Genomic DNA, 23,637 nt, shown 5'->3' with positions numbered 1-23,637 from the left:
CAGGATCTCTAGCTAGGTTATTTACAAGAGACTGAGTGACTGAGGCTACTTTAAACTGCACCAGCAGCCAAAGGGACACAGCAAGAGCGACAGTCAGAGCCTCTGCTGGGGCCATAGACCAAGATGCAGATACAGGGAAGAGAACAACTCAGTCCCTCACCTGGGCCTCCCAGGCAGGACTCCTAGGTGGCCTCCTGCAGCTCCTCACACACAGCACTGCTCAGAGGATAGGCTGCTTTACCTCTGATCCTCTCTCTGGTTTTTCTTTACATTTTATTTTGATTTTTTTAAAAAGTGAGTATGCATATATGTGTACATGCATGTTCGTGTGTGTGTGGGAGCATGTGCAGAGGTGCACATGTGAAGGCCAGAGGTCAATCTTGGGTTTCATTCCTCAGGCACTGTCCACCTTTAAAAGCATTTATTTGTTTGGTGTGTGCATGTGCACACATACTGCGGCATATGTGTGGGGGTAGGAGACAACTTGCTGGACTTGGTTTCCTCCTTCTTCTGTGTATGTTCTAGGGGATCAAATTCAGGTTGTCAGGCTTCTTAGCAAGCACCTTTACCTGATGAGACACCCCACTCTCACCCCGCCAACACACACACACACATATACACAGTCTGTTTTGACCCTCCCCTCCAGGCTTCTCACTAGCCTGGGGCTCACCCATAAGTCTAGACTGGTGCCCTCTGCCTTTGCCTCTCCAGTGCTGGGGTCACGCACATGCTATCCCTCTGTTTTGTTTTGTGTTTTTAATGTGGGTGCTAGAAACTGAACACAAATTTTTATAGCAAGAAGGAAAATATGGACTGAGCTAACTCCCCAGCCTGGGAAAATCTTTGATAATATTTCTCTCTCCAGTCAATCAGTTTGATGCCTTTGCCATACTACATAGCAGCCTCTTTTAAGATATATTCTTATATGGCTGATAGTTTTGATATGATGCAGAAGTTTCTTTCTTAATGGCTTTTCCTCTCTCCTGAAGACTGCTGTCCTGCCCACTAGTAGGAATGAGATTTCTAGCTACAAGGGAGATTATAATATTTAATAAATAATATATGCCCCACTCCTCCATACACAAAATGTGATGGTTGACCAGCAGGGGCCCAGCCAAAGAGAGCTCCTGAAAAAGATGCTGGTCCTGCAGAGACTGATCCGCTGATTAGAATTTCAGGGCTGTGGAGAGACTGGGATGTTGCAGGCCTTTGGCTGGTGCTAGCCCTCTGGAACAGCCATCCCTTGCCAACCTCTATGTCTAAATAGAGGTTATCCTGTGGCTAATAGATAAAAAACCCTTTGCCATCATTAACTTAACAGACCACTAGCTTCCATCAACCTCAGATCTAAGCATAGCATCAGATAGCAGCCTGGGCCTATAGAAGAGTTTCCTCCATCTTGCTGTCCCTGCCTCTTTGATGTACCCACTGATGTATTTCAAACTTGCTTTGATTTATGGCGTTCTCTGTTCTGTAACATGATAAAACTGCTTCCATGTTGGAACATGGAATTTGGGGTGACCTACATGTACATCCCTGTGTCACAGTTATTCAAAATAGCTCCAGAATAAAGTATCTCTTATTTTTATTAAAAATGAAAAAAATGGAAAAAAAAATAGATTCTAATTAGTAATGTAATTTGCCTCTGAGATGCTCCAGGACAAAAACCTGATCTCTAATGACACAACCAAATAACTGGAGTCTGCCATCTTAATCTCCCCCGTCCCCACCCACCCACCACATTCTTTTTCTTTTTCCCCTCCAGCGCTGAGGAAGGAACCCAGGGCCCCGTGCACACCAGGCAACCATTCCACCACTGAGCTACAGCCCCACCCCCTTCACTTGCCTTTTCTCAAGTGAACTACTTCAAAATTCAGTGACTCTGGTGTCTAAAGCCAGGATAGCAAAGAGGGAAGTGTTCCAGGCCAGAGAGAAGATCCCATTGTTAGGGGCTTAGAGCCAACTCGTAGCTAGCTCACTCCGTTCCCAGCAGGCAGACATGAAAGGAGACTAGACTAACACCACCCCAAGCACGGAGCGGACAGGACAGGGGTGCTGGCAGAGGGCATCAGAAAGGCGTTAGAAATGTGTCGGACTGGGATTTGAAGGGAAGCCCATCTTCATGGGAAAAAAAAGTTTCTAATCTTAGACGTTGGAAACTGGCTCATGACCTTTGCCAGTCCCTAACACTCTTTATTTTATAGCTGGCTACAGAAGAAACTGGGGAAGGAGATGAGCGTTTGACTTCTATCTGAAGCCCTTGGGGGAAAGCCACCGTTGTTCATAGCTAGATTTTCTTTTACTTTACTTATTTATTTATTACTTTATTCATTTATTTATTTGTTGCATTTCTATGAATGTGCACATGTGTGCGTGAATGTTCAGAGGCACATGGGGGTGCATACATGGGTACATGCATGTGGAGGCCTGAGGCTGACATGGAGTATTTTCCTATATGGCTCTCTACTTTATGTATGAATGCAGGTCTCTCGCTCACACTCAGAGCTCACCAAGGCAGCCAGTCTAGCTGTTTCAAGGGTTCTGTTTCCACCTCCCACAGGCTGGATGATGGGAGGGCTGCCACGCCCACCCAGCTTTTACATGGGCTCTGTGGCCTGGCACGCTGGTCCTCATGCTCGTCCAGCAAGCACTTGACTCGCGGAGCCGTTTTCCCAGCTCCCCTCTTACATCTACATTCAGATGAGCTGGGTTCTAGGTCAGCACTTACTCTAGTGATTCTAGGTGGTTATTGAGATGATGGAAGCTACATTTGGAAGCACCATTTCCCTGAACTGCCATGCTCTCTGCAGTACTGAAGCCATTAGTAACAGCAGCAGCAGCAGCAGCAGCGCCGAGGACACTGTCCTATGCTGCTGGGTGTGCAGGGAAGAAAAGGACAGCAGGGAGGTAACAGGGCTGGAGTACAGCTGGGGTGTCATTTCTGGAAAGAAACATTCCTCACTCATGATCAGGAAGCATGTCTGTCAGGCAGAAAACCTTGGCTTCATTTCAATGCTGCCTGTTAGACTTTGCCAAAGCTTGCAGCACGCAACACCAATCAGCGGCCGTGCTAACAGCCAGCCGGGCTTCCCACATGCTAAGGCGGCAGCAGTCGTAGCTCAGAACCTCTCTCCCAGTGTTGGTGGACCAGCTTCGTCTGAAACCACAGGAGAGGGAAGAGGATCTTCAAGTAGGACCACCACGGGGACGACCACCAGGCAGACAGGCTTACGGTTGGGAAGCCACCTAGCAGGAGATGGAATTCTGAGGCCACCAGCTGATCTGCAGGGTATCAGGGCGCGCGTGTGTGTGTGTGTGTGTGTATGTGCACACGTGCAGGTGTGAGCGTGTGAACACCTCGGGAGAAGCACCACTCAGGTGACTGGGGGAGGAAGGGAGGCATTGTTCTACCCAGGTGAACAGCCTGGAGAACGGTTCACTTTAAGCATTGTGTTTACCAAAGAAAGGTACCCGAGCCTATCTTGTTATGTAAGGTTCTTTGGAGGTCTAATTTCCGACTGAGTTTATAGCAAATGTTACCTTTTGTACCTGTTAAGATTCTATTCAAAATTCCTGGGTCCACATTTTCTCGGGGACCTTTTCTCTCTCCGAAAAATGACAAGATCAATGTTGGAAAATTTGATTAAAAAAAAAAATCCATTCAGTAAATACTCGCAGTCAACGGAAATGCTGTCATAATTGGCTCAGAAACAAGAGGGTCCCTAAGAGGGGCCATCTGCATACTTTCTGCCTCTACCTGAGTTCTCTCTGCAGTACTGAGGCTGTTCCTTGCTGATGGCCTCCGTAAAAAAAAAAAAAATGATTGGCTTTATGTGCCTGAACTGTGGGAAGACCCTGCGTATGTACCGGTGTCCCTCGTGGGACGGTGTAGGTAGGTGCTGCTGCCACCGGAGCCCACGTCTTACCGTTGCTGTTCAGGGTCTTCATGATGACCTCCATCTGCGCAAACTCATAGTTATAGTCTGGTTCTGAGGAAGCCTCGCTCGCGGCATCCAGATCATGCTCTGCAGAACTCGTCTCTCTTTCAAAGTCTTTCAGCCAATCCCGCCGCTTCCTCTTAGGTAAGTTAATTCTGTGTGTGTGGGGGGACGTTCCATCGTTAGATTTAAAAAAGCAGCCTGATTTATACTTAAATAGACAACAGAAACAAATGGAAATGAAAATACTAGAGAACACGAAGTCGCTACCTAAAAAAGTGGTTATTTCCCCATAAGATTCTGTCACCGTGCCACAGCTGGGTAGTACAGCAGACGAGGGTGCCATTTACACAGGACCTGATGGAACACAAAGGAAGATGCCAGGTGAGCAGAAGACAGTAGCCTTGAGACTCAAAGAAGTGACCGAAACTTTCTCCTAATGGGATGCATTCTGGGAAACATTTGAAGGAGTATGAGAAGCAGGGTTTCTGCGATGAGCCGGGACCTGCCAAGTCCAGCCGGTGTCACCAGTAGGACAGTTTGCCAGCATTTACAAACTGGGGCTGGGGAGAGGTCTCATTGGCAAAGCTAGTGTGAGGAGCCGAATTCAGACTCCCAGAACGCATGTAAGGCTGGGGGTAGTGACACACAGCTGTGCTCCTATCATATCCATGGAGACAAGGAAGGGAGAGACAGAATCACTAGATGCTCGCTGGCCAGCTAGTCAGGCCAGCTAGCTCAGCGTACACAGGAGACTCCACCTCAGACAAGGTAAATTGAAGACTGACACCTGTGGCTGTCCTCCGATCTCTACTACACACACACACACACACACACACACACACACACACACACACACACACACACACACACGAACACAAACAGAAAGAGAGGGAGTAGTACAGCATTACAAAACCAAAAATACACATATTTAACAGCTCATTCAAAAAAAAAAAAAAAGTCTACTGGTAACTCAGAAACAAAAATGGGTGTGGGAAGGTAGCTAGTTAGAAGTAAATTCCCTAAAGAACTGTGAGGGAAATCTGATGACGAAATGTGGCAGATATAATCTTTACTTTTAGTCACTTTTTAATACAATTTCTAATTAGGAAAAGTCCTGGTCTCGACAGGACTCTGAAGCCGGGAGTTTTGAAATTCACGCATGAAAGCATATACCACTTCAGTGTGCTAGTTTAGCCTTGGCTACTAAGGCTTTGATGTGACAGCACTAATAAGTTAGCTATTACTCCTCAAAGTTACCATATTGTTATGATTTGAGTGGTGCTGTATCCAAAGGTTACGGAATTTGGGAGGCGGAGCCCCACTGGAGGAAGTGGGTCATTGGGGGCGGGCCTTAGGAGATAAAGCTATCCTGTGTCTATGTAGATCCGTTTCTCTCTGCTTCCTGACGTCAGATGCGGTGGTGCCAGCTGTTTCATGCCCTCCGTGTCACTCCCATGAGTAATGCCTGCCGCCATGACTTCCTCGTCATATGGACTGTATCCTTGCAAACTGTGAGCCAAAATAACCCCCTCCCTTGGTTTTTTGTTTGCTTGTTTTGGTTATGGCAACAAGATGGTAACTAATATACCCTCTGTAATCAGAAAGTAAATCCTCTAGGGTACCCAGTGTATCCTTAACTCAGACACAACTGAAGCAAGGAAAGAGAAAGGGCCAGTGTCCTTCTGAGAACAAGGGATAGGGGTAAGCCCCAGCTCCCCTCCTCCCATCTCCCCCCATCCCCTCCAACCCCCCTCCCACCCCCATCCCCCGCAGACCCAGGCACCACCTACCTTGCATTTTCTTTGGGCGTGAGCGTGATGTCTCCATCTGTGGCAATGTCGATCTCACAGTGCTCGGGCTGAATCCCTATTCCAAAGAGCTGGATGTCCTGAGAGGTGTCGGCACCCACCCGGGTGTGATCCTAGAACATGGAATCGAAGAGAGGAAACCAAGTTCGCAAGTAACTCAACCAGAGTCACTCACGAGCAACTGGAACAAATCGGTAGGGTACATAGGCCGGTATGAAATGAATCGCACAGGAGATCCAGAGCATCTGAAGCCAAGATTGGGCTGGTGTGATGGTTCAGCGGATAGTGGAATTCATCACCGAGCCTAATAACCTGAGCCTAACGCCTACGAAGGAATATGGTCCTTTAGCTTCTATTCACACGCTGTGGCATGTGTATGCCTTCCACAAATAAAGGAATAGATAGATAAATAAATAAACACATGCGATAATATTTTTAAAGCCAAAAAGCTTACCTTGACACAAATTTTTTAAGTGCTTAATTAAACTCTACCAAAACCTGGCACACGCCTTTAATCCCAGCACTCGGGAGGCAGAGGCAGGATTGCTGTGAGTTCGAGGCCGAGGCCAGCCAGGTCTACAAAGCAAGTCCAAGACAGTCAAGGCTACACAGAGAGACCCTGTCTTGAAAAACCAAAAACCAACCAACCAACCAAACAAACAAAAAACCCAAAATAAAAACCTGCTTCTGGATCAACAATAACTAGGTATCATTTTAAAACAAAAAAGAAATAGGTTTAACAGTAGCAGACACTGAGTTCTCATTCTGGATGAAATATTTACAATTTAAGTGGATACCAGCATGGCATTTCTTTTTTTTTTTTTTAAATTTATTTTTATTTTATATGCATTGGTGTTTTGTCGATGGGTATCTGAAGGTGTCAAACCCCTGGAACTGGAATCACAAAAGATGTGAGCTGCCATGTGGGTGCTGGGAATTGAACCCAGACCCTCTGGAAGAGCTGCCAGTGCTCTTACCCACTGAGTCACGTCTCCAGCCCCCCAGCATGACATTCCATCCTAAGCGCCAGTTTCTCTTTCGCTCCTCTTTTCTCACCTTCTCTTTCTTTTTTTCTCTCTCTCAGCAAAACTAAGACAATATTATTTATATTATTTATTCAGCTTATTTGACTTGATTCCTTTTGAAAGATGGGTATTTCAGAACCACTAAGAAGCAGTCTTGTGCAGAGTTTTATCTCAGTATCACTCTCTCCTACCTCAGGGTTGAGACCACAGCTCAGTTGGTAATGAGGACCCTAATATCTATCCATACAAAATGCCAGACATGGCGGTGTCTGCCTATAAGAGACAAGGGGATTCCCTGGGGATTTCTGGCCTGCCAGTACAGCTGATCAGGTTCAGTGAGAGACCCCATCCCAAAAACTAAGATGGAGAGTGACTGAGGAAGACACGACAGCAATCTCTGACCTCCACATGCGCACGTGTGTTTCTAATGCCAATATTCCATAGAGCGGTGAGGGCTGTGGGTTATATGATGGACAGATGCAGACTCACGTAGTTTTAATTATCTTGAGTCTCAGACACAAGACTCAGATACTGTGTGTCCCTGCTCATTCACGGAGCGGCTTTCAGTATTGCTGTACAAAGTATTTAACCACCATGGTGTTACTTCTGTTGGCAATGGAGAAAATATAAAGCTTGGTCTTTCAAATGAAGATGCCTGTGGTTGCCTACCACAAACCGGACCCTGGGTTCACAGGCCCCCGGTCCAGAAACAATTCCTTCTCCCTAAATAACAACCCTAAGTTGACTCATGGAACGTGAGTAGGTCAAGGGCTAGCTGTATCATGTTTCTACCTCTGAAAAAGGTGGAAGGAAAAAGATCTGCTTTGATTGTTTTTTTTCTCCATTGGGTGTTATACACCCTCAGGGCACCAACATCCTCAACAAGGTGTTTATTTAGCTTCCAAAGAGGGTAAGTCCTGTGCTTTGGTAGGATAGGGCCCCACACAGCCCAGGCTAGCCCTTAACTTGCTATGTAGAGGAGGATGAGCCCAAACTCTCAATTCTTCTAGCCTACACTTTCCAAATACTGATATTACAAGTGTTTACTACCATACCTGGTTCTGATGTCCCATTTCGTGCTTAATAAAATTGTACAGTAGTTTTACAAGTATAACCAAAAAAAAAAAATCCCCTAACATCTCCTGCTATTTCAGGAGATCCATGAGGTCAACACTGCTTTGGGACAAACATGTTGTTCATCCCCGCTTTCTTGTGGTATCATGCAGGAATGGCAGGGCTTCTGTTGGCGCCAGACCCGTGATGACACAGCGCTGCAAACTGACAGCTATGTGCTTGCTCTTCAGTGCCGCCAGCCTGAATGCCACTCATACAGATGGCAGCAACACAGAACCTGGGCCCAACACAAAAGTGCACTGGGGTCTTCGATACTCTTAAAGAACGCACATGGTATCGAATGCTAGGAAGCTGGAAAACCACCGCAGAGATCTCCCAGCTCGGCCAGTGCACACTGAGGCCACTGTGGCAATGCTAAGAGGCCGTACATGACAGAAGTCCTTTCCAGATAACCGGGTCAGAGCTAAGACAGACTTGGAGCTTTGCTCTTGACTCTAGCCCGGGGTCTGCCTAGCCTTGTGTGGGACTTCAGATCTCCTTAGAGTTACAATGAGGGATCTCCAAGGCCCCTTGGAATCACTGCGGTTGGACCCCAGGCACCTCTTAACTCTGTCACCTTACACTTGGGTCCATCTCCTTACAGGCATACCCCGAGTTATCCCCTCTGCAGCCTGCACTTGAGGGCATCATGGGAAACAAAAGCTGTTTCTCATGAGCAGTGGTGAGGGACTATACCACCCACCGTCTTACTTCTGTTGAGGGTGAGGCTGGACACAAAAGGCAAAATGCTCAGAAGCAGGCGTCCAGGCCCTGTTGGGGTGATTCAAGACCAGAGCAGTCTGTCTCTCACGTGCCTTCTCACCTTTAAGTAGTAAACCAGAAGCTCGTTGAGGGCGGGGTCTGCGTTCAGGTTGACGAGGTAGCACTTGTCATCCCCCACCTTGATCCCGGAGGTCTCCAGGGAGATCCCCATGCTCTCTAGCTGCCGCTGTCGCTCCTGGTCAGGGAAACAGACAAAAGCAGAGATGCTTTATTGTTCTGCTCACAAGATGTATCCATGGAAAGAGTAAGTCACTGTTCCTGGGGACAGTGCCAAAGAGATGACACATTCTCATCGGCTCAACCGAGTTTACTAAGAGCCTGCAGGACATAACAGTGCCACAGGGCACCAAGGGTGAATCACACACAATGTCAAGCTGGTAAGATACTGAAAGTCTGAGAGAGAGGACAAGACCACATAACTAGAACACAAAAGAGAGTGTCAGCGTGCCGAGGAGGGCTACGAAGGGCTGCGTGGGTTCCTAGGAGGGGATCACAGTGGGTTGAGAGAACACGGCAGACTGAGGTTATGTGTGAGACAGATCTTGGGGCATCTGAATGAAACAACAGCAAGGAGCAAGACCAGCTGTTTGAGTGGTGGTCACAGCAGAGCAGTCAGACCCTGGGCACAGGGCACAGATTCAGGGCAAAGGGGGAAAACAGTGAGAGATGGGGTTGGAAGAGCAGGCAGAGACCCTGCAATGATAGGCCTGCCTGTCCATGTAACACTTATGCAATAGAGTCCAGCATGTGGTGGGGGCCTGATCTAGGGCCGGGAACATAGTAGCTAATAAAACAAAGTCCTCGTCTCACGAAAACATACATACTTGTGAGAGGACACAGGAGGTGGCCATGCTCATGAAATGAGGGAGTGACTCCGAACGCCCACTCCTGCTGTATTAGCCTTTGTGACATAATCCTATAAATGCCCACATAGCATCTTCTCATGGGTACAAAGAATCAAATGGTAAAAAAAACCACTACTGTGCTGTACATTAAAAAAAATTTCCACCAATCAGAGCTTTCAATGCCATACTTTGTCAAGAGATCTTTAAAAACAACAACAAAAACAATCACAATGCGGACTTTTGTTCCAAGGAGGAGCAGAAAGGATGAAAGAAATTCTCCCCAGCATTGCTTCCTCGATGGAGTATTTCAGCAACACAGGACCACACCCAGACTGCAAGCTGGTGCTTTAAAATGAGCTTGGCAGAGAGAGAGCAAGGCCCTGGAGCGGTGGTCCTCAACTTTTTGGGGGGCCAAAGGACCCTTTCACAATTAGATATTCTGCCTATAAGATATTATATTATGGTTCATTACAGTAGTGAAATTACAGTTATGAAGTAGCCATGAAAATAATTTTATAGTTGGGGGGGTCACCACAGCATGAAAAGCTGTATTAAAGGGTCGCAGCATTAGGAAGGGTTTTGGAGGAGGCAGGTGGCCGTCCAGAGGAGACACCAGGTGGCAGAGACCACGGTGTTTTAAGCCGACCCGTCAGCGCACCTGTGCGATTTCTTCCGTTTTCCTCAGCTTCTCTTCCCACGTAACTGTCAGCTCTTTTATCAGTTTTTCAGACTCTTCAAGCTTCTCCTTCAGCTCGGGGGCCTTCATGGCCTTTAAAATAAACCACAGACGTCAAGCTTCATAATCCTCCCCGCATTATGTGTAGAACATTTATAATGGTAGCCTTGTCTGTGGTACTGGGGTTTGAACATGGTGCCCTGCACATCCTGTATCCCCTTATATGCATGCTCTACATAGTCTGAGCTACACCTCAGCATCCTTATGTCCTTCCTTAGCAAATATTAATGGTCCTTCCAAAGCAAGTCACACACTGCCAGCCTGGGCCTTGGATGTCTGCTCATCAAAGCAAACAGAAGAGGACATGGTTGTTCTTCTTTAAAGAAGAGGCAGAGGGGGGAAACAAAGGCCAATATCTGGAGGAAAAAAAAGCAATAAAGGCTGACCAATGTTTCATTTAAAGACTGAAAAAAAAATGTTAAAGTTTAATTAAGCAGATTTATTTGTCAATGAGACAGAAATCAACAGTGTCATCCATAAATGTCCCATAGCTACAGTAACCACTTAGGAACCTTTCTATCAACAAGACCCAACCTCCACTAGTAAGGAAAGGACAGTTAACCTCTAAGAAAGCCTTGTGGAAACAATCTACAATGCTAATTAGAACAAAAAAACAAAACACCAACAACATGTTGTTCTTAGGATTTCCCACTGGAAGGTCAAGGGCCAAGTGACGGACTGAAGCCAACAGTTAGGGAGTGTCAGGAATGACATCATTTCCCTCCTTGTCTGCAAGCTGCTAGGGCAGGAGTCAGTGTTAGTCATGTTGTTCCTTACGATGTCTCTTAGCCCAGAGCAGACACCAGCACACACTGAAATGCTGAATCACACAGATATGACCTAGGGCTGCAAGGCAGCGTACCCTGAGACCCTGAGACACCCAAGTCAAGCGACTTCACCAAAGGGCACGGCAGACAGGTTACCTCAGCCTGTGAGAGCTGCTCTCTCAGTTTCTCCACTTCCTCTCGCAGCTCTCGGATGACTTTGGCATTGGGGTCCTCATTCACCACAGCATGGTTCACGATCCTCTTGGCTCGGTCTGCGTACCTTAGCGTGGACAGCGTCTCCTCGTAGTTGTCTGCAGCCGGGCTGATGGTTGCTATCATAGAAGTCTGGCTGTTCCCTCCTAAATTGTCCTGCGAAGAATTTCAAATAGCACCTTGCTGAATACCACTTCATGACAGCACGTGACAAAAAGCCAGGAAACAGCCACACGTGACTTAAAAAAAATGCAAAGTGAGAGTGTGTTAAAATTTTGCACATAATTTTATAAAAAGATGAAATGTGGCCTGTCTATATTGACGGTAGTACCTGTCAAAGGACATTGTAACAGAATAAAACACTACAAAGTAGTGTTAATTTGTGTCTGTATGCTGTTGTGTGGCACGTGCATATGAGTGTGCAGGTGTGTGTGCATGGGCATGCACGTAAAGAGAAGAAAGATAACGATCCTTTCTCTGTCACTTTTAATTCCTCGAGACAGTGTGTGTCACTGAACCTGAAGCCGGGTGTTTCAGCTAGGCTGGTGTTTTGGAGCTCCACTCCTCTCCATGCCCAGCTGTTTACATGGATGCTGGGGATTCGAACTCAGGTATTAAAGCTTACCCAAGCAAGCGGTCTTACCTGCTGAGCCATCCCCACCCACCCTACAAAATAGCTTCATTGTGTTATCACTAAGGATCAGGGTGACAGTGCTGTGTGCTTGGGTAGCCCTGCCCACTTTTTTATAGCTGTCATCCTGGACACAGCAAAGTTTAGACAAATACGAATCCTAGGTCAACACATTCATTACCTTAAGAAGCCAAGTGAGGACTGAATCTCGATAAGGCACGAATTTGTTTTTGCCTTTGCCAGCGGCCTGGTCTGCCAGCGACGATATCACCAACCCCAAGGTTGTTAGTGATCTGTTACAAGAGCAATGAAAAGTAAGCTTTGCTGAATGTTTGTTTTCATAAGACAACAATCCTTATGAAAACAAGAATAAAACATGCAGAATAGTTCAATCAACAGTTGGGTTAAGTTTCCCATAATATTCCCAGAAGCCAAGAACAAAGAAAAAAGTAACCCATTAACATAAAACGACAAATTTAGAATTTCTATAAGAAAACATTATGTTTTATTATAGAATTTATAAAGTGTGTATTTTAGAACCTCGGAATATGTAATTTAAAAAATCATACTAGGAAGCACTCATTCATTCCAAATATTAAAGTCGGGATTAGTCAATTTTCAGGTCAACTTTGCACCACTCAGGCCTCTGCTCTTGCACTCAGCAGAGCAAGCTGTATAACCTAGCGCTTAGAGCTGGGGACGTGATTCAGGATAGGGCTGACATAGACAGCTTCACAAGAGGGAAGAGGCGCCAAACAGAGGATAACTCCAGGCTTTGCTTTTAAACTCTGCTAGTCAGAGGAGCATGTGTAACACCTAAGGGCTTTTAAGAAAATCACAGAAGGCTCAGATGGTGGTGATTGCCCACGACGTAGACCCCATTGAGCTGGTGGTCTTCCTGCCTGCCCTGTCGAAAGATGGGGGGGTCCCCTATAGCATCATCAAGGGAAAGGGCAGGCTGGGGTGGCTGGTCCACAGGAAGACTTGCACCACTGTTGCCTTCACACAGGAGCTCTGGCTAAGCTGGTGGAAGCTATTGGGACCAATTACAATGACAGATTCGATGAGATCCATCGCCACTAGGGAGACAACATCCTGGGTCCTAAATCTGTGGCTCGCATTGCCAAGCTGGAAAAGGCAAAGGCTAAAGAACTCACTACTAAGCTGGGCTAAATGTACACTGCTAAGTTTTCTGTACATAAATATAATTACAAAATTATAAAAAAAAATCACAGAGGCCTCTCCAGACTGACTAAATAAGATAAGGGTCTCTCAGGGTCTCTCTCTCTGTCTGTCTCTGTCTCTCTGTCTCTCTGTGTCTCTCTGTGTCTCTCTCTCTCTCTCTCACACACACACACACACACACACACAAAATTTTGAGAACTTGCAGTTGACAGTACCCAAGGATGGGTCTATGGAGACACTTTACCACAAGAGAAGCGACAGAAACAAGACGAGGAATCAATCGCCTCAAGTGGCCATTATTTTTGTCTAATGAATGGCCAAGGCTGAGAATACAAGGGAACCATGGTCCATGCCTGGGAGACTTAGGGAGGGCGCTCTGCGAACTAAACCAGTGCATAGAGAAACCGAGGCAGCCAGAGCCCGGTGGTGGGGAAACGGCTCCTCTGTCTTACTTTCCCCACACAGGTGGAGCTGTAGCCTGGTGTGAGGGTGGACAACTTCTCACCCTGCCTCCCCAGGAAGAGTGACTGAAGTTGACCGACATCCCACACATTCCTAGGCAGCTGCAGCCACCCGGTGCCTTGAAAGGAGTGCCCCGTGCTTTAAAGCACTTAAGAGCTTTGGGAGAGATGAAACCCCTAAATCTGCAGCCCATTAGGCAGATACTGAAGTCGTGCGAAGCTGCTGACAGGTCTGCTCGGGAGGATTATTAGTGTTGCAGATGAAAAAGCCAGCCTGGGAGGCTGGGAGCACATTTAGGAAACACATCAGCGGTTTCTTTAGCTTCAGCCATTTGTGTGACTATGAACAGTTTCGTCTTATTAACATTGTTTGCCGGCGCTCAGCTTCCTGGGTGCCTGCCCCTGCCCCGTGCACCTTTACAAGAAACCGCTGGCTGAATCTTCGCAGTAAGCTTTGCTGACCGACAACTTCCTTAGTTGTATTTTACAGAGGAGGAAGCTAAGTGAAGGTCACAGAGACAGTTTGGATAACCAGGAAATTGCAAGGTCTGCTCTAGGAAGCCCGTTTTGACCCCAACCCCAGCTGCCATTCACCTCTGCTGGGTTCTCACTGTTCTTCACATGTTTCCATGGCAACCTACGTACCAACACATCAGCTCTTCCTGCTATCCCTCGAGGCCAGGGTTCCAACTTACTCAGTCCTGTGTTCTAATCAACATCCATCACACACTTGCTAGAACAGGTCTTCAAAGTGCAAGCTTGCACCTCTCACCTGAGACCCTTGAGTGCACATGTGCCTTGAAATTCGGACTCTTTTAGAGTTTTGTATTTGTTCTATACACTACTATGGGACCCCTGGAGGGATCTTGGGCATTTCCATAATAAATATGAAGATATCCGTGGTGTGAGTAGAGACGATCAATGTAGAAACACTAAGACCAGTGTTTCTCCATCTTCCTAACGCTGAGACCCTTGAATACAGTCCCTCATATTGTGGTGACCCACAACCCTTGAATTGTTTCGTTGTTATTTCATAAATGTAATTTTGCCACTGTTATGAATTGTAACATAAATATATGATATGCAGGATATCTGATATGAGACCTCCAAAGGGGTTGCGACCCATAGATTGAGAACCATTGGTCTAGAGCAAGTCTGGAGGTGACCTCATGAAACTGGAGTGCTTGTGATTTTGCTTAGTCAAGAAAATTCCTGTGCCTCCTGCTTCTGGAGTAGTGATGACCCAGAGGCTCCCTCCAGGGTCACCATCCTGCTGTGGACATATTATCACAGATGTCGCAGCTTGACTCCAACAGCTTTTAATCTTATAGCCCTGGATGTCAGAATCCTCCATACTGTATAGCACTGGGCTAAAGCCAAGTCTGCACTCCTGGGGGCGGGGGCTCTAGGGAGCTGCTGTGCTCCATTTTCTCCTACCTCCCACAGGTCACCCTCATTCCTGACACATGGTCCTCTCCTCCATCTCCCCTTGCTGTGCCTCAGGCTCCCCTGCATCCCTTCCATCTGTAAGAGGCCTTTGACACATTTGATCAACTTGGATAATCTCTACAACTCAAAGACCCGAACCTAATTATACCTGCAAAATCCTTTTGTCTTATAACATGTACGCAGGCTTTGGAATTTGCAGTGTGGAGCCATTTGGTATTGTCCTGGCTCTCATGGTGTTTCAGGTCCTTTGGAGTTCCCAGCATCCACTGCACCGTGTTTGCAGGCCTCATGTTTGATGGGCTTTCAGTTATGTAACATTTCCAAATGTCAAGTTTACTGGTACTTAAGCTACCTTTTGTATCAGCAGACACAAAATGACCTATTCTGTGCCCTATACAAAATGATGTAAGCGAAAGCCCCTGAAAGCTACAGAGAACACTAAACACAGAGGTCCCACTCCACAGAGCAATAGGAAGGTAGCCACACATCATTTGTCAGGGACCTTGGTGTGTAAGTCAGGAAAAGAGTAAGATGCTAGGAAATCTCATAAGTCATGGTACGAAGTTGCTTCGGAGATCTAGATTGTGTTACCACATAGCCTTGAGGCAATCCAGTCCAGTCCAGTCCAGTCCAGTCCAGTCCAGTCCAGTCAGGGAATTCTAAACAATAGTATCCAAACATGAGGAGGCATCACTGGTACCCATGCTAGGACCAAAGGATCAGCCTCAGCTAGGCAGGCAGCACGCAGTCCCTCAGGAGCTGCACTTGGACTCCAGTGCTCTCTGACTTGGCTACTGTCCGCGTGTGTTTTCTCATTGCCCAGAGGAAGATACAGACTCCCTCTTATGATGCTGATGGTGGGCTGGGGCTGAAGAGATGGCTCAGAGGTGAAGACACTGGCTGCTCTACTAGAGAACCAGGGTGGAATTCCCAGCACACACAGGGCGGCTCACAGTTGCCTTTAACTTTAACTCCAGGGGACACTCTTCTGGCCTTCCAGGTCATATGCACACACACAAACAGGTAACACACACACATACACACACATAAATTAAAAAAAATAATGCTGATAGGAAGATCAGATGAGCTATTATGTATAGAAAACTCAGAACAGTGCCTGTTATCAAAGAGAACTCAGACAGAGAAAGAAAGAAAGAAAGAAAGAAAGAAAGAAAGAAAGAAAGAAAGAAAGAAAGAAAGAAAAGCAAGCCAGCACCAGTTTCATCAAGACCATTGTGGTGGTTTGAATAGGTATATATGGTCTCTGTAGATTCATGTGTTTGAATGCTTGGCCATAGAGAGTGACATTATTTCAAGGCATGGCCTTGTTAGACAAACTGTGTCACTGTGGAGGCGGGGCTTTGGGAACTTAACTGCTCAAGCTACACCCGGTGTGAAACGCATCTGGTCTCCCCCTGGCTGCCTGCTGATCAGTATGTAGACCTCTCAGCTCCTCCAGCACCATGTCTCCTTACACTGCCCATGACGACAATGGACTGAGCCTCTGAAACTATAAGCCAGCTGCAATGAAATGTTTTCCTTTATAAGCGTTGCCTTGGTCATGGTGTCTCTTCACAGCAAATGGAATCCCTAAGACAGCCATATACATGCACTCTAGACTCTCGTACACTCTTGTGCTGCCTCACAGGCCTGTCTGCAGAGGGAGAGTGAGGGAACAACATCAGCAAATAAATTCCTAATAAAGTGATGATCTTTGCTTTGGTGTCCCCGCCCCACCCTGCCCTATGCTCCCAGCTCTGCTTTCCCACCCTTTCCTGGGTTCTAGGGAAGCAGAGCTGCAGGGCCCCCTAAAAAGGAGAGACTTTCCCACTGTGTGCATCTGATAAAGGGGGTGATGCTTCACACCTTACTTTTTGAACTTTCATCTGCTAAGATGATTCTGTGACAATATCATGTTAAAACGTCAAGCTGCACAAATATGCTGCTGAATATATTTCCCCTGGTCACATTCTGTTCAAGACAAGACCTCAGATTACAATTAATCAACAGAAAAGAGATAGCAACTGTAAGCTATTTTCTGTGGAACTTGGAATAATGATAGCAATTATGCTGATTAGAAAAACAGTCGTGACGTAATTAGTATTCACTCAGTGCAAACCACACATTGTTCTAGACGCACGATGGCATTTAATCTTCGGCAATCTAAGGAAGCAGCTACTGCTCATCCTCCCCTTCGCAGGCGAGGAAGCTGAGGCAGGGTGGCTAAGTCACTTGCCCATGATACAGAAGCAACGGGTGCAGGATGAACCCTGGGCCACTGCTCTTTGAACAATACTTTTGGATACAAAACTTCTTCCCTCTCAATTTGGAGAGGAAAGGGACTTCCGCCTGCCTGTCAGAAGTCACTGGAGTCCTGCAGACTGAGCCCTCCTATTTGGTTCCTTTTTGTTTCTCTGGAAAACTCCGATCCCTCTTCCACCACTACGGTTTATCTCAGACTTTACCAAAGCATGCCACACACACACACACACACACACACACACACACACGCACACGCACACGCGCACACACACACACACACACACACACACACACACGCACGCACACATGCATGCACATACTCCAGGGTGGTATTACATTACTCATACATAAATAGCATCGGCATTAACAAAGGAATTTAAGGCAGGCTTTTCTGTTGATACGATCTGCCATATAACACTGCGGCTTCAAGTTCACCTAAGACTGTATTGCAAGTGCTCCTTGACTTACAGTGGGGCTAGCTCCAGATAAAGCTACCTACCCTCCGCAGAAACACTGTGAGTCAAGAGCCTGCCCTAGTCAGCATCTCTGTTAGCAGAGTGTTGGATGGACCCCTCTGGTGAGCTGTGGTTTGTCATCGCTACCCATCCTGGTGGTATAGATTAATCCTGAGTTGAACCACTATCAGGGCTTGAATGTGCTTGGATATTTGGCCCCCAGCTGGTGGCGCGGTGGTGGGAGGTTGTGGAACCTCTAGGAGGTGGAGCCTAGAGGTAGGCGGGGCTGGGGGTATGGTGGTGGTGGTCCCTGAGGATTAGGCCTTGAGGTTTAAGGCAGTGTTCTGCCTCTGGTCCACTCTTCCAAGGGCTTCCTGTTCCACCCATTTCAAAGAGAGCCAGGTCCCGTAGCCACAGACCTTTCCTGACCCCGGTGCCTTCTGCCATGGTGGACTTTCAACTGTGAACCTACGTATAATCTTTCCTCCCTTCAATTGCTTCAGCCAGTCATAGTCAGAGTGACAATAAAAGCAACTTCTACGACAGCCCCCCTGAGCCGGAGACCACCTGTCCACATGACAACACACACAGACACAATACTGCTTGGGGTGAGGGGGGCCTGTGGCAGAGCAGGGCTCTATATTACAGGACTTTATTGCAATAAATGTCATTCATTGGAACAATAGCTGACTGCCGTTTGTCTTCTATGTGGCTTACCCAAGGTACAGATGATTTAAGCCATCTTGCATTCGGACCACCATAACATGGTGAGCACCGCCCCCTGGCCCCACCACCACCACCCTCAAATGCAAAGCAAACTTAAGTCACCCAGGTCGCTCCAGTCACCTTACTTGTTAATGTTGCTGCCTTCTTTCAGCCGCTCACCCGCAGCTCCTGTCTTCGACACTCTCTCACTCCCCGCCAGGTCTACCAGGCTCACCTTACTGACTTTCTCTCCCGAGTTCTAACCATAGGAAACAAGAGAGAAATGGCACACATGTAAGAAATCCCACAGGGACAATGACACATTTATCAACACCGCAATCCACAACCTCATAAAGTGCTCAGGGTCTTGATCGGTTCACGGTTATTTGAGCCAGCAAATCATTTCCTATAAAGCTATTTTTAAAGGCTTTGTACGTAGTTACGGTCCATGTGTATGTATGCCTGTGTTTGTGTGTGTGAGTGCCAGATGGTAACCTCAGTGACGGTCCTCATCTTCCGCCTTCCTTGTTAGCCACAGTGATCCGGGCTAGCTGGCCCACAGGCTGCTGGGGGATTCTCTGGTCTCTGTTCTCTCCTTTCATTTCACTACAGGAATGCTGGGATTACAGACGTGCACCGCCATATTTGACATGACGTGGTTTATGGGGATCCAAATGCAGGTCCCCATGTTTGTATGGACTGGGCTTTACCCACTAAGGCATCTTCTGAGACCCTAAGACATAGTTTAGGATGATGTAGAAATCTAACACTCCGCTCTGCAGCCGGGTGGGTATCCAGGGCAGTCGGAAGTTAGAGGTTTCATGGACCTTGGAGGAAAACAGGCACATGAAGCTCCTCTGCATTGGGTCCTCTGCATTCTGCCCTTTTGAGATATGAGTTTCAGATTGAATGTTGCTAGGGTTGGCTTTTTCCCCCTCCCAACATTGTGTTAGGGGAAATTTAGTGAGAAAGAACACATATTTGAAAGTTGAGGCCAGGCATGGTGGCTCATGCCTTTAATCCCAGCACTCGAGGGGCTGAGGCAGGTGGATGTCTGTGAGTTCAAGGCCAGCCTGATCTACAAAATGAGTCCAGGATGGCCAAGGCTACACAGAGAAACCCTGTCTCGAAAAACCAAAAACAACAACAATAAAAAAAAACAATAAAAGGAGATGACATCATGCTAGTTCAGATCTTTACATACAATATTCTTTTTTATTTTTATTTTTCAGAGAAGGTCTCAAAAAGTAGAGGATGGCTGGATGTTGTGGTGCACGCCTGTAATCCCAGCATTCTGGGAGGCAGAGGCAGGTGGATCTCTGTGAGTTTGAGGCCAGCCTGGTCCATAAAGTGAGTCCAGGACAACCAACACTACACAGAGAAACCCTGTCTTGAAAAACAAATAAAAACAAAAACAAAACAACAACAACAACAAAAAGTAGAGGATGGCCTTGAACTTCTAATCTTCCTGCCTCTATGTTTTTGCAGCATTAGGGAATCTGACTCAGGGCTTCATGCAGGCTAGGCAAGCACTTTACCAACTGAACTATATCCCCAGCCCTGAAAAATCCAATTTAAAAATGCCACTATAAAAGGAAGGTCTAAGAAACTAGGTGATTTAAGTAGCACAAATGGTGAGATGACAACTCACAGTTCTCAGCCTCTGAATCCAATCATGAAATCTGCCCCCTCTACCCGCTCTCCTTCACCCCTCTCAACCCCTTACACTCTGAGCTCCTCAACCCAAAAGGTCCTGCCTTGCCCCTCACCCCAGACTGCAGGTCATACAGCGTCTGTGTGATGATGATGTTGAACACAGCATGAGAGCGGCTGCTCTCCTCATTCATGTTGGTCGCAGCTACCGTTCGAGACTTATTTCCCTCAGACATTAATGACTCGATGTCCTAGAGCCAGTGAGACCAAAGAAAGCACAATGAGCGAACACAGCGGTGCAGCCCCGCACCCCGGGGGTGAGTTCAGCCCACCCTCCCACACCTTGGCCATACCCTTCGGTAGATGTGGCTAGCGTCTTTCCCACACAGCACGGCTTGAGTCTCCTCACACTCGGAGCTTTCCTCGCTCTCTCTCTGCCCTTGTTCCTCTCACCACTAACATCCAGTTCGTTCCTCTCTCGCTGCCCTATCTCTTCTCAACCTGCTAATGTCCCCTTTGCTCCTTCATAAGTTCCCAGAAGAGGAGACGCTCACTGGGCACTTTGCACACTCAAGAGCAGCCGTTAGCTCATTTGATACTAACTCCTGTGCCTGTCACCCTGGTATGGCTGCCTATCCCCTGCTGTCTGCTTCCCTCTCTGCTGACAGCTGTGGCTCTGCAAGAGAAGGAAGCGTTCCCTGTTATCTTGCACCCTCCTTCCTAGGACACACACACACACCTGGAATGCGCGGGCCCCTAGAAAAGGTTTGCTGAATGAGTGTAATGAAAGAAGCTCTCCACGGCGAGCTGCTGAAGTTCATGGAGGCCATCTAAGAGACAGCACCCAAGGACAAATGGAGTTTCCTGGCTGTTACTAATAAGTGACCCAATGGCAGGGGCTGAGCTCCATCACCACTTGCTGGGAAGCAGGCTTAGTCAAAGTGCGGACTGACACCTTTGAATCGGAATGGCTGCTTATTCATATCAGAACCTCAGTGCATTTAAAGTGACAGGTCTTAATCTAACAGTAGCTGGATGTGCTGCTCCTCACCTTAAATTTAGCTATATTAAGTCTTAGATGATAGTGGGTCTCCTACATCTCTTATATATCATAAGTAAACACAGGGGTTTCATTCTCCCATTCACCGGCATTCTTCAGCTAAAGAACTAGAAATCTGAGTTGTAAGACTTCCAAGGTAATGACTATAAGAAATAACAGCAGGACATTATGTCTGGGTATAAAAGCGAAGGCATAGAAAATAGATGAATCCTTGGATAAAGGGCTGATTCAGAAAAAGAGGGGAGCCAGCCGAGTGGAGAGTGCTAGAAATCAAGGCAGGTCCTTTGCCCGCAAGAAGGGGATGAGTTAACTACAGAGCAAACTACCAGATTGTGCCCAAGGACATCACTGGCCACCATGAGGATTGAGCCCAAGGACATCACTGGCCACCGTGAGGAGGCATTTTAATGGTGACAAGAGGGAAAGTCTCAGCAACCTGAGCTCACTGGACCTTTTGGACTCACTGGGACCTTGTCACAATGATGCAGCCAGAACCGTGACTGAAGGACAATTTCCATGAATGTACTGGTCTGTATGCGTGAGGCTGTGAATGACATCAATATGCCATCACATATCCATATGAAAACATGCTCAGTATCACTTATTCTGACTTAATGCTTTTTATTCTCCCTTTTAGGACACTAAAGAAGAAAATGACTCTTACCTCAAAGCTGGTGACAGCCAGCTGAGACAGACCATCTACATATGGCCCCAGGACCTTATGCTCTCGGACTTTAAGAGACTGCCTACTCCTATAGGAGGAGGAGGAAAAAGAATGAAAGTGAATGAATCTTACCACACTTGGAAGCTTTTCCTTTTCTTAAGCACTTAGAAATTCAGATTACATTTTAAGAAGGACCTTTTAGTGATTACGAAGTGTTCTAATGGCCACTTTACGCTGACTCGCAAAGCAGCATCCCACAGAAGTGCCTTAGACGCTGATCTCAAACACTGATACTATTCTGTCTCTCTCTCATCCCAAGGAAAACCAGAGCACCCCAACTTTTTGAGAGAGACAGGGTTTCTCTGTGTAGCCTCAGCTATTCTGGACTCACTTTATAGACCAGGCTGGCCTGAAACTCATATCAATCTGGGATTAAAGGCGTGTGCCACAACGCCTGGCAAGCTCCTCAGTTGTAGTATATAAACCAACATCAGAGCAGCAACCAATGGACTATATAGATAGCCTTTCCATTTTAATTTTAAGATCATTTAAAATTACTCTTCCCTTTTTTCAAGCTTTATTTCAAGCACTCACTTACCCTTTGGGGTCCAAGAGGTCCCGGACCTTCTCATTATAAATTTCCATATACGACACTTCAACTTTAAAGGTCTGTGACTCATTTTGCTCCAGAGCGATCCTTTTAAAGAGAGCACAGCAGAGCCTTGGGATGAGGCCTAGCTGCTCAGCATGGCCCATCATGGAGAAGGACTTTCCGGAGCCTAGAAAAGAGGAAGCAGAGAGATGGAAGGGCAGGAGGGAAAGAAAGCGGAATGCTTCAGCAATGCAAGGTGCTCTCGCTGACAGTGAAAGCCACACACACACACACACACACACACACACACACACACACACACACAAAATGGGGCAAACTTGAGCTCGAACTCAGATCCCTGAGCAACACAGTTACTCTTCTCTCCTTCTGCAAGGTTGGTATGGTTCACATGTGTCTCTAGGAATGCATCGCTAAAAATGCAAGCCTGATAAATCCCACCTGTTCACTATGTAGTATGGAAAGTGTCGTGTGTGTATGCGTGTGTGCACACGTGCGTGGAGAGCAGAGGCCAACTTAGGATGGCACTCCTTTTCTGCCTCCCTTGTTATTTGAGGCAGGGTCTCTCTCTGGCCCCAGAGCTTGGCAGGTACACGAGACTGACTGACTGGCATGTGAACCCCAGGGGTCTGCCTGCCCCTGCATCTGCAGCACAGGATTGCAAGCGCATGCCACCAGATCTAGCATTTCTATACAGGTTCTGGTGATTAAAGTGAAGTCCACATGCCTACATGGCAAGCCTTTTTCAAGACGAGCCATTTCCTCACTTCTTGACAGAGTTTTGCTAGGATATACATTGCATGCGTGGAAAAATCCCAGCATCACTAGGTAACACAAACAGTATGCCATGCTGGCCGTACCACATGTTACGCTACCTGTACTCTCCTACTGGATCTTTGTGGCTATGGGCCGCAGTACGAGGCAGCATTATTAGGAATCCTTATTTATTACCACTTTGAAAGAGCAACAGCTCAGAGGAATAATAGCTGGGCCAAAACTGTATTTTTTGATTTGCCTGCTTTACTCCACCTGCCTTGGTTTAGAATCCGTCATCATCTGGGTACCTGAGTGGAAGTCTCAGGGAGTGGGGGAATTCTGAAAATGTTTGCATTGGTTCTACTACAACATTTATACTGAGAAGCTGGTGATTACTTTGCCAGTTCAAATGCAGGTTAAAACTATAATTTGGGAAAATGACGCTTAATAGTATGGAGCTAGCTACACTCATTAACACCGAAATTAGGCAATTACCAGAGCTGATGCACTTTCAA

The 23,637-nt window shown here is 46.9% G+C and overlaps 1 protein-coding gene across 5 annotated transcripts in view; it reads right to left on the bottom strand.

Annotated features, from left to right (window-relative positions):
- Positions 1 to 23,637, bottom strand: part of KIF13A (kinesin family member 13A) — a 185,215-nt gene that overhangs the window by 56,372 nt on the left and 105,206 nt on the right. For all 5 annotated transcript variants that reach the window (XM_084795083.1, XM_084795085.1, XM_084795084.1 and 2 more), the window contains 11 exons: positions 22,355 to 22,535; positions 21,757 to 21,844; positions 20,149 to 20,283; positions 18,526 to 18,638; positions 12,044 to 12,155; positions 11,175 to 11,387; positions 10,174 to 10,284; positions 8,711 to 8,845; positions 5,732 to 5,862; positions 4,209 to 4,295; positions 3,927 to 4,093 (listed from right to left, as the gene is read on the bottom strand). In XM_084795083.1, the coding sequence (XP_084651209.1) occupies positions 3,927 to 4,093; positions 4,209 to 4,295; positions 5,732 to 5,862; positions 8,711 to 8,845; positions 10,174 to 10,284; positions 11,175 to 11,387; positions 12,044 to 12,155; positions 18,526 to 18,638; positions 20,149 to 20,283; positions 21,757 to 21,844; positions 22,355 to 22,535 (1,473 nt within the window). The remainder of the gene's footprint in view (positions 1 to 3,926; positions 4,094 to 4,208; positions 4,296 to 5,731; positions 5,863 to 8,710; positions 8,846 to 10,173; positions 10,285 to 11,174; positions 11,388 to 12,043; positions 12,156 to 18,525; positions 18,639 to 20,148; positions 20,284 to 21,756; positions 21,845 to 22,354; positions 22,536 to 23,637) is intronic.

Source organism: Acomys minous (genome assembly GCF_964271855.1).
Source record: "Acomys minous genome assembly, chromosome: 9".
Classification (NCBI taxonomy): domain Eukaryota; kingdom Metazoa; phylum Chordata; class Mammalia; order Rodentia; family Muridae; genus Acomys; species Acomys minous.
Note: the sequence above shows the minus strand (reverse complement) of the source record. Positions and strands in the feature narration are given on the sequence as shown.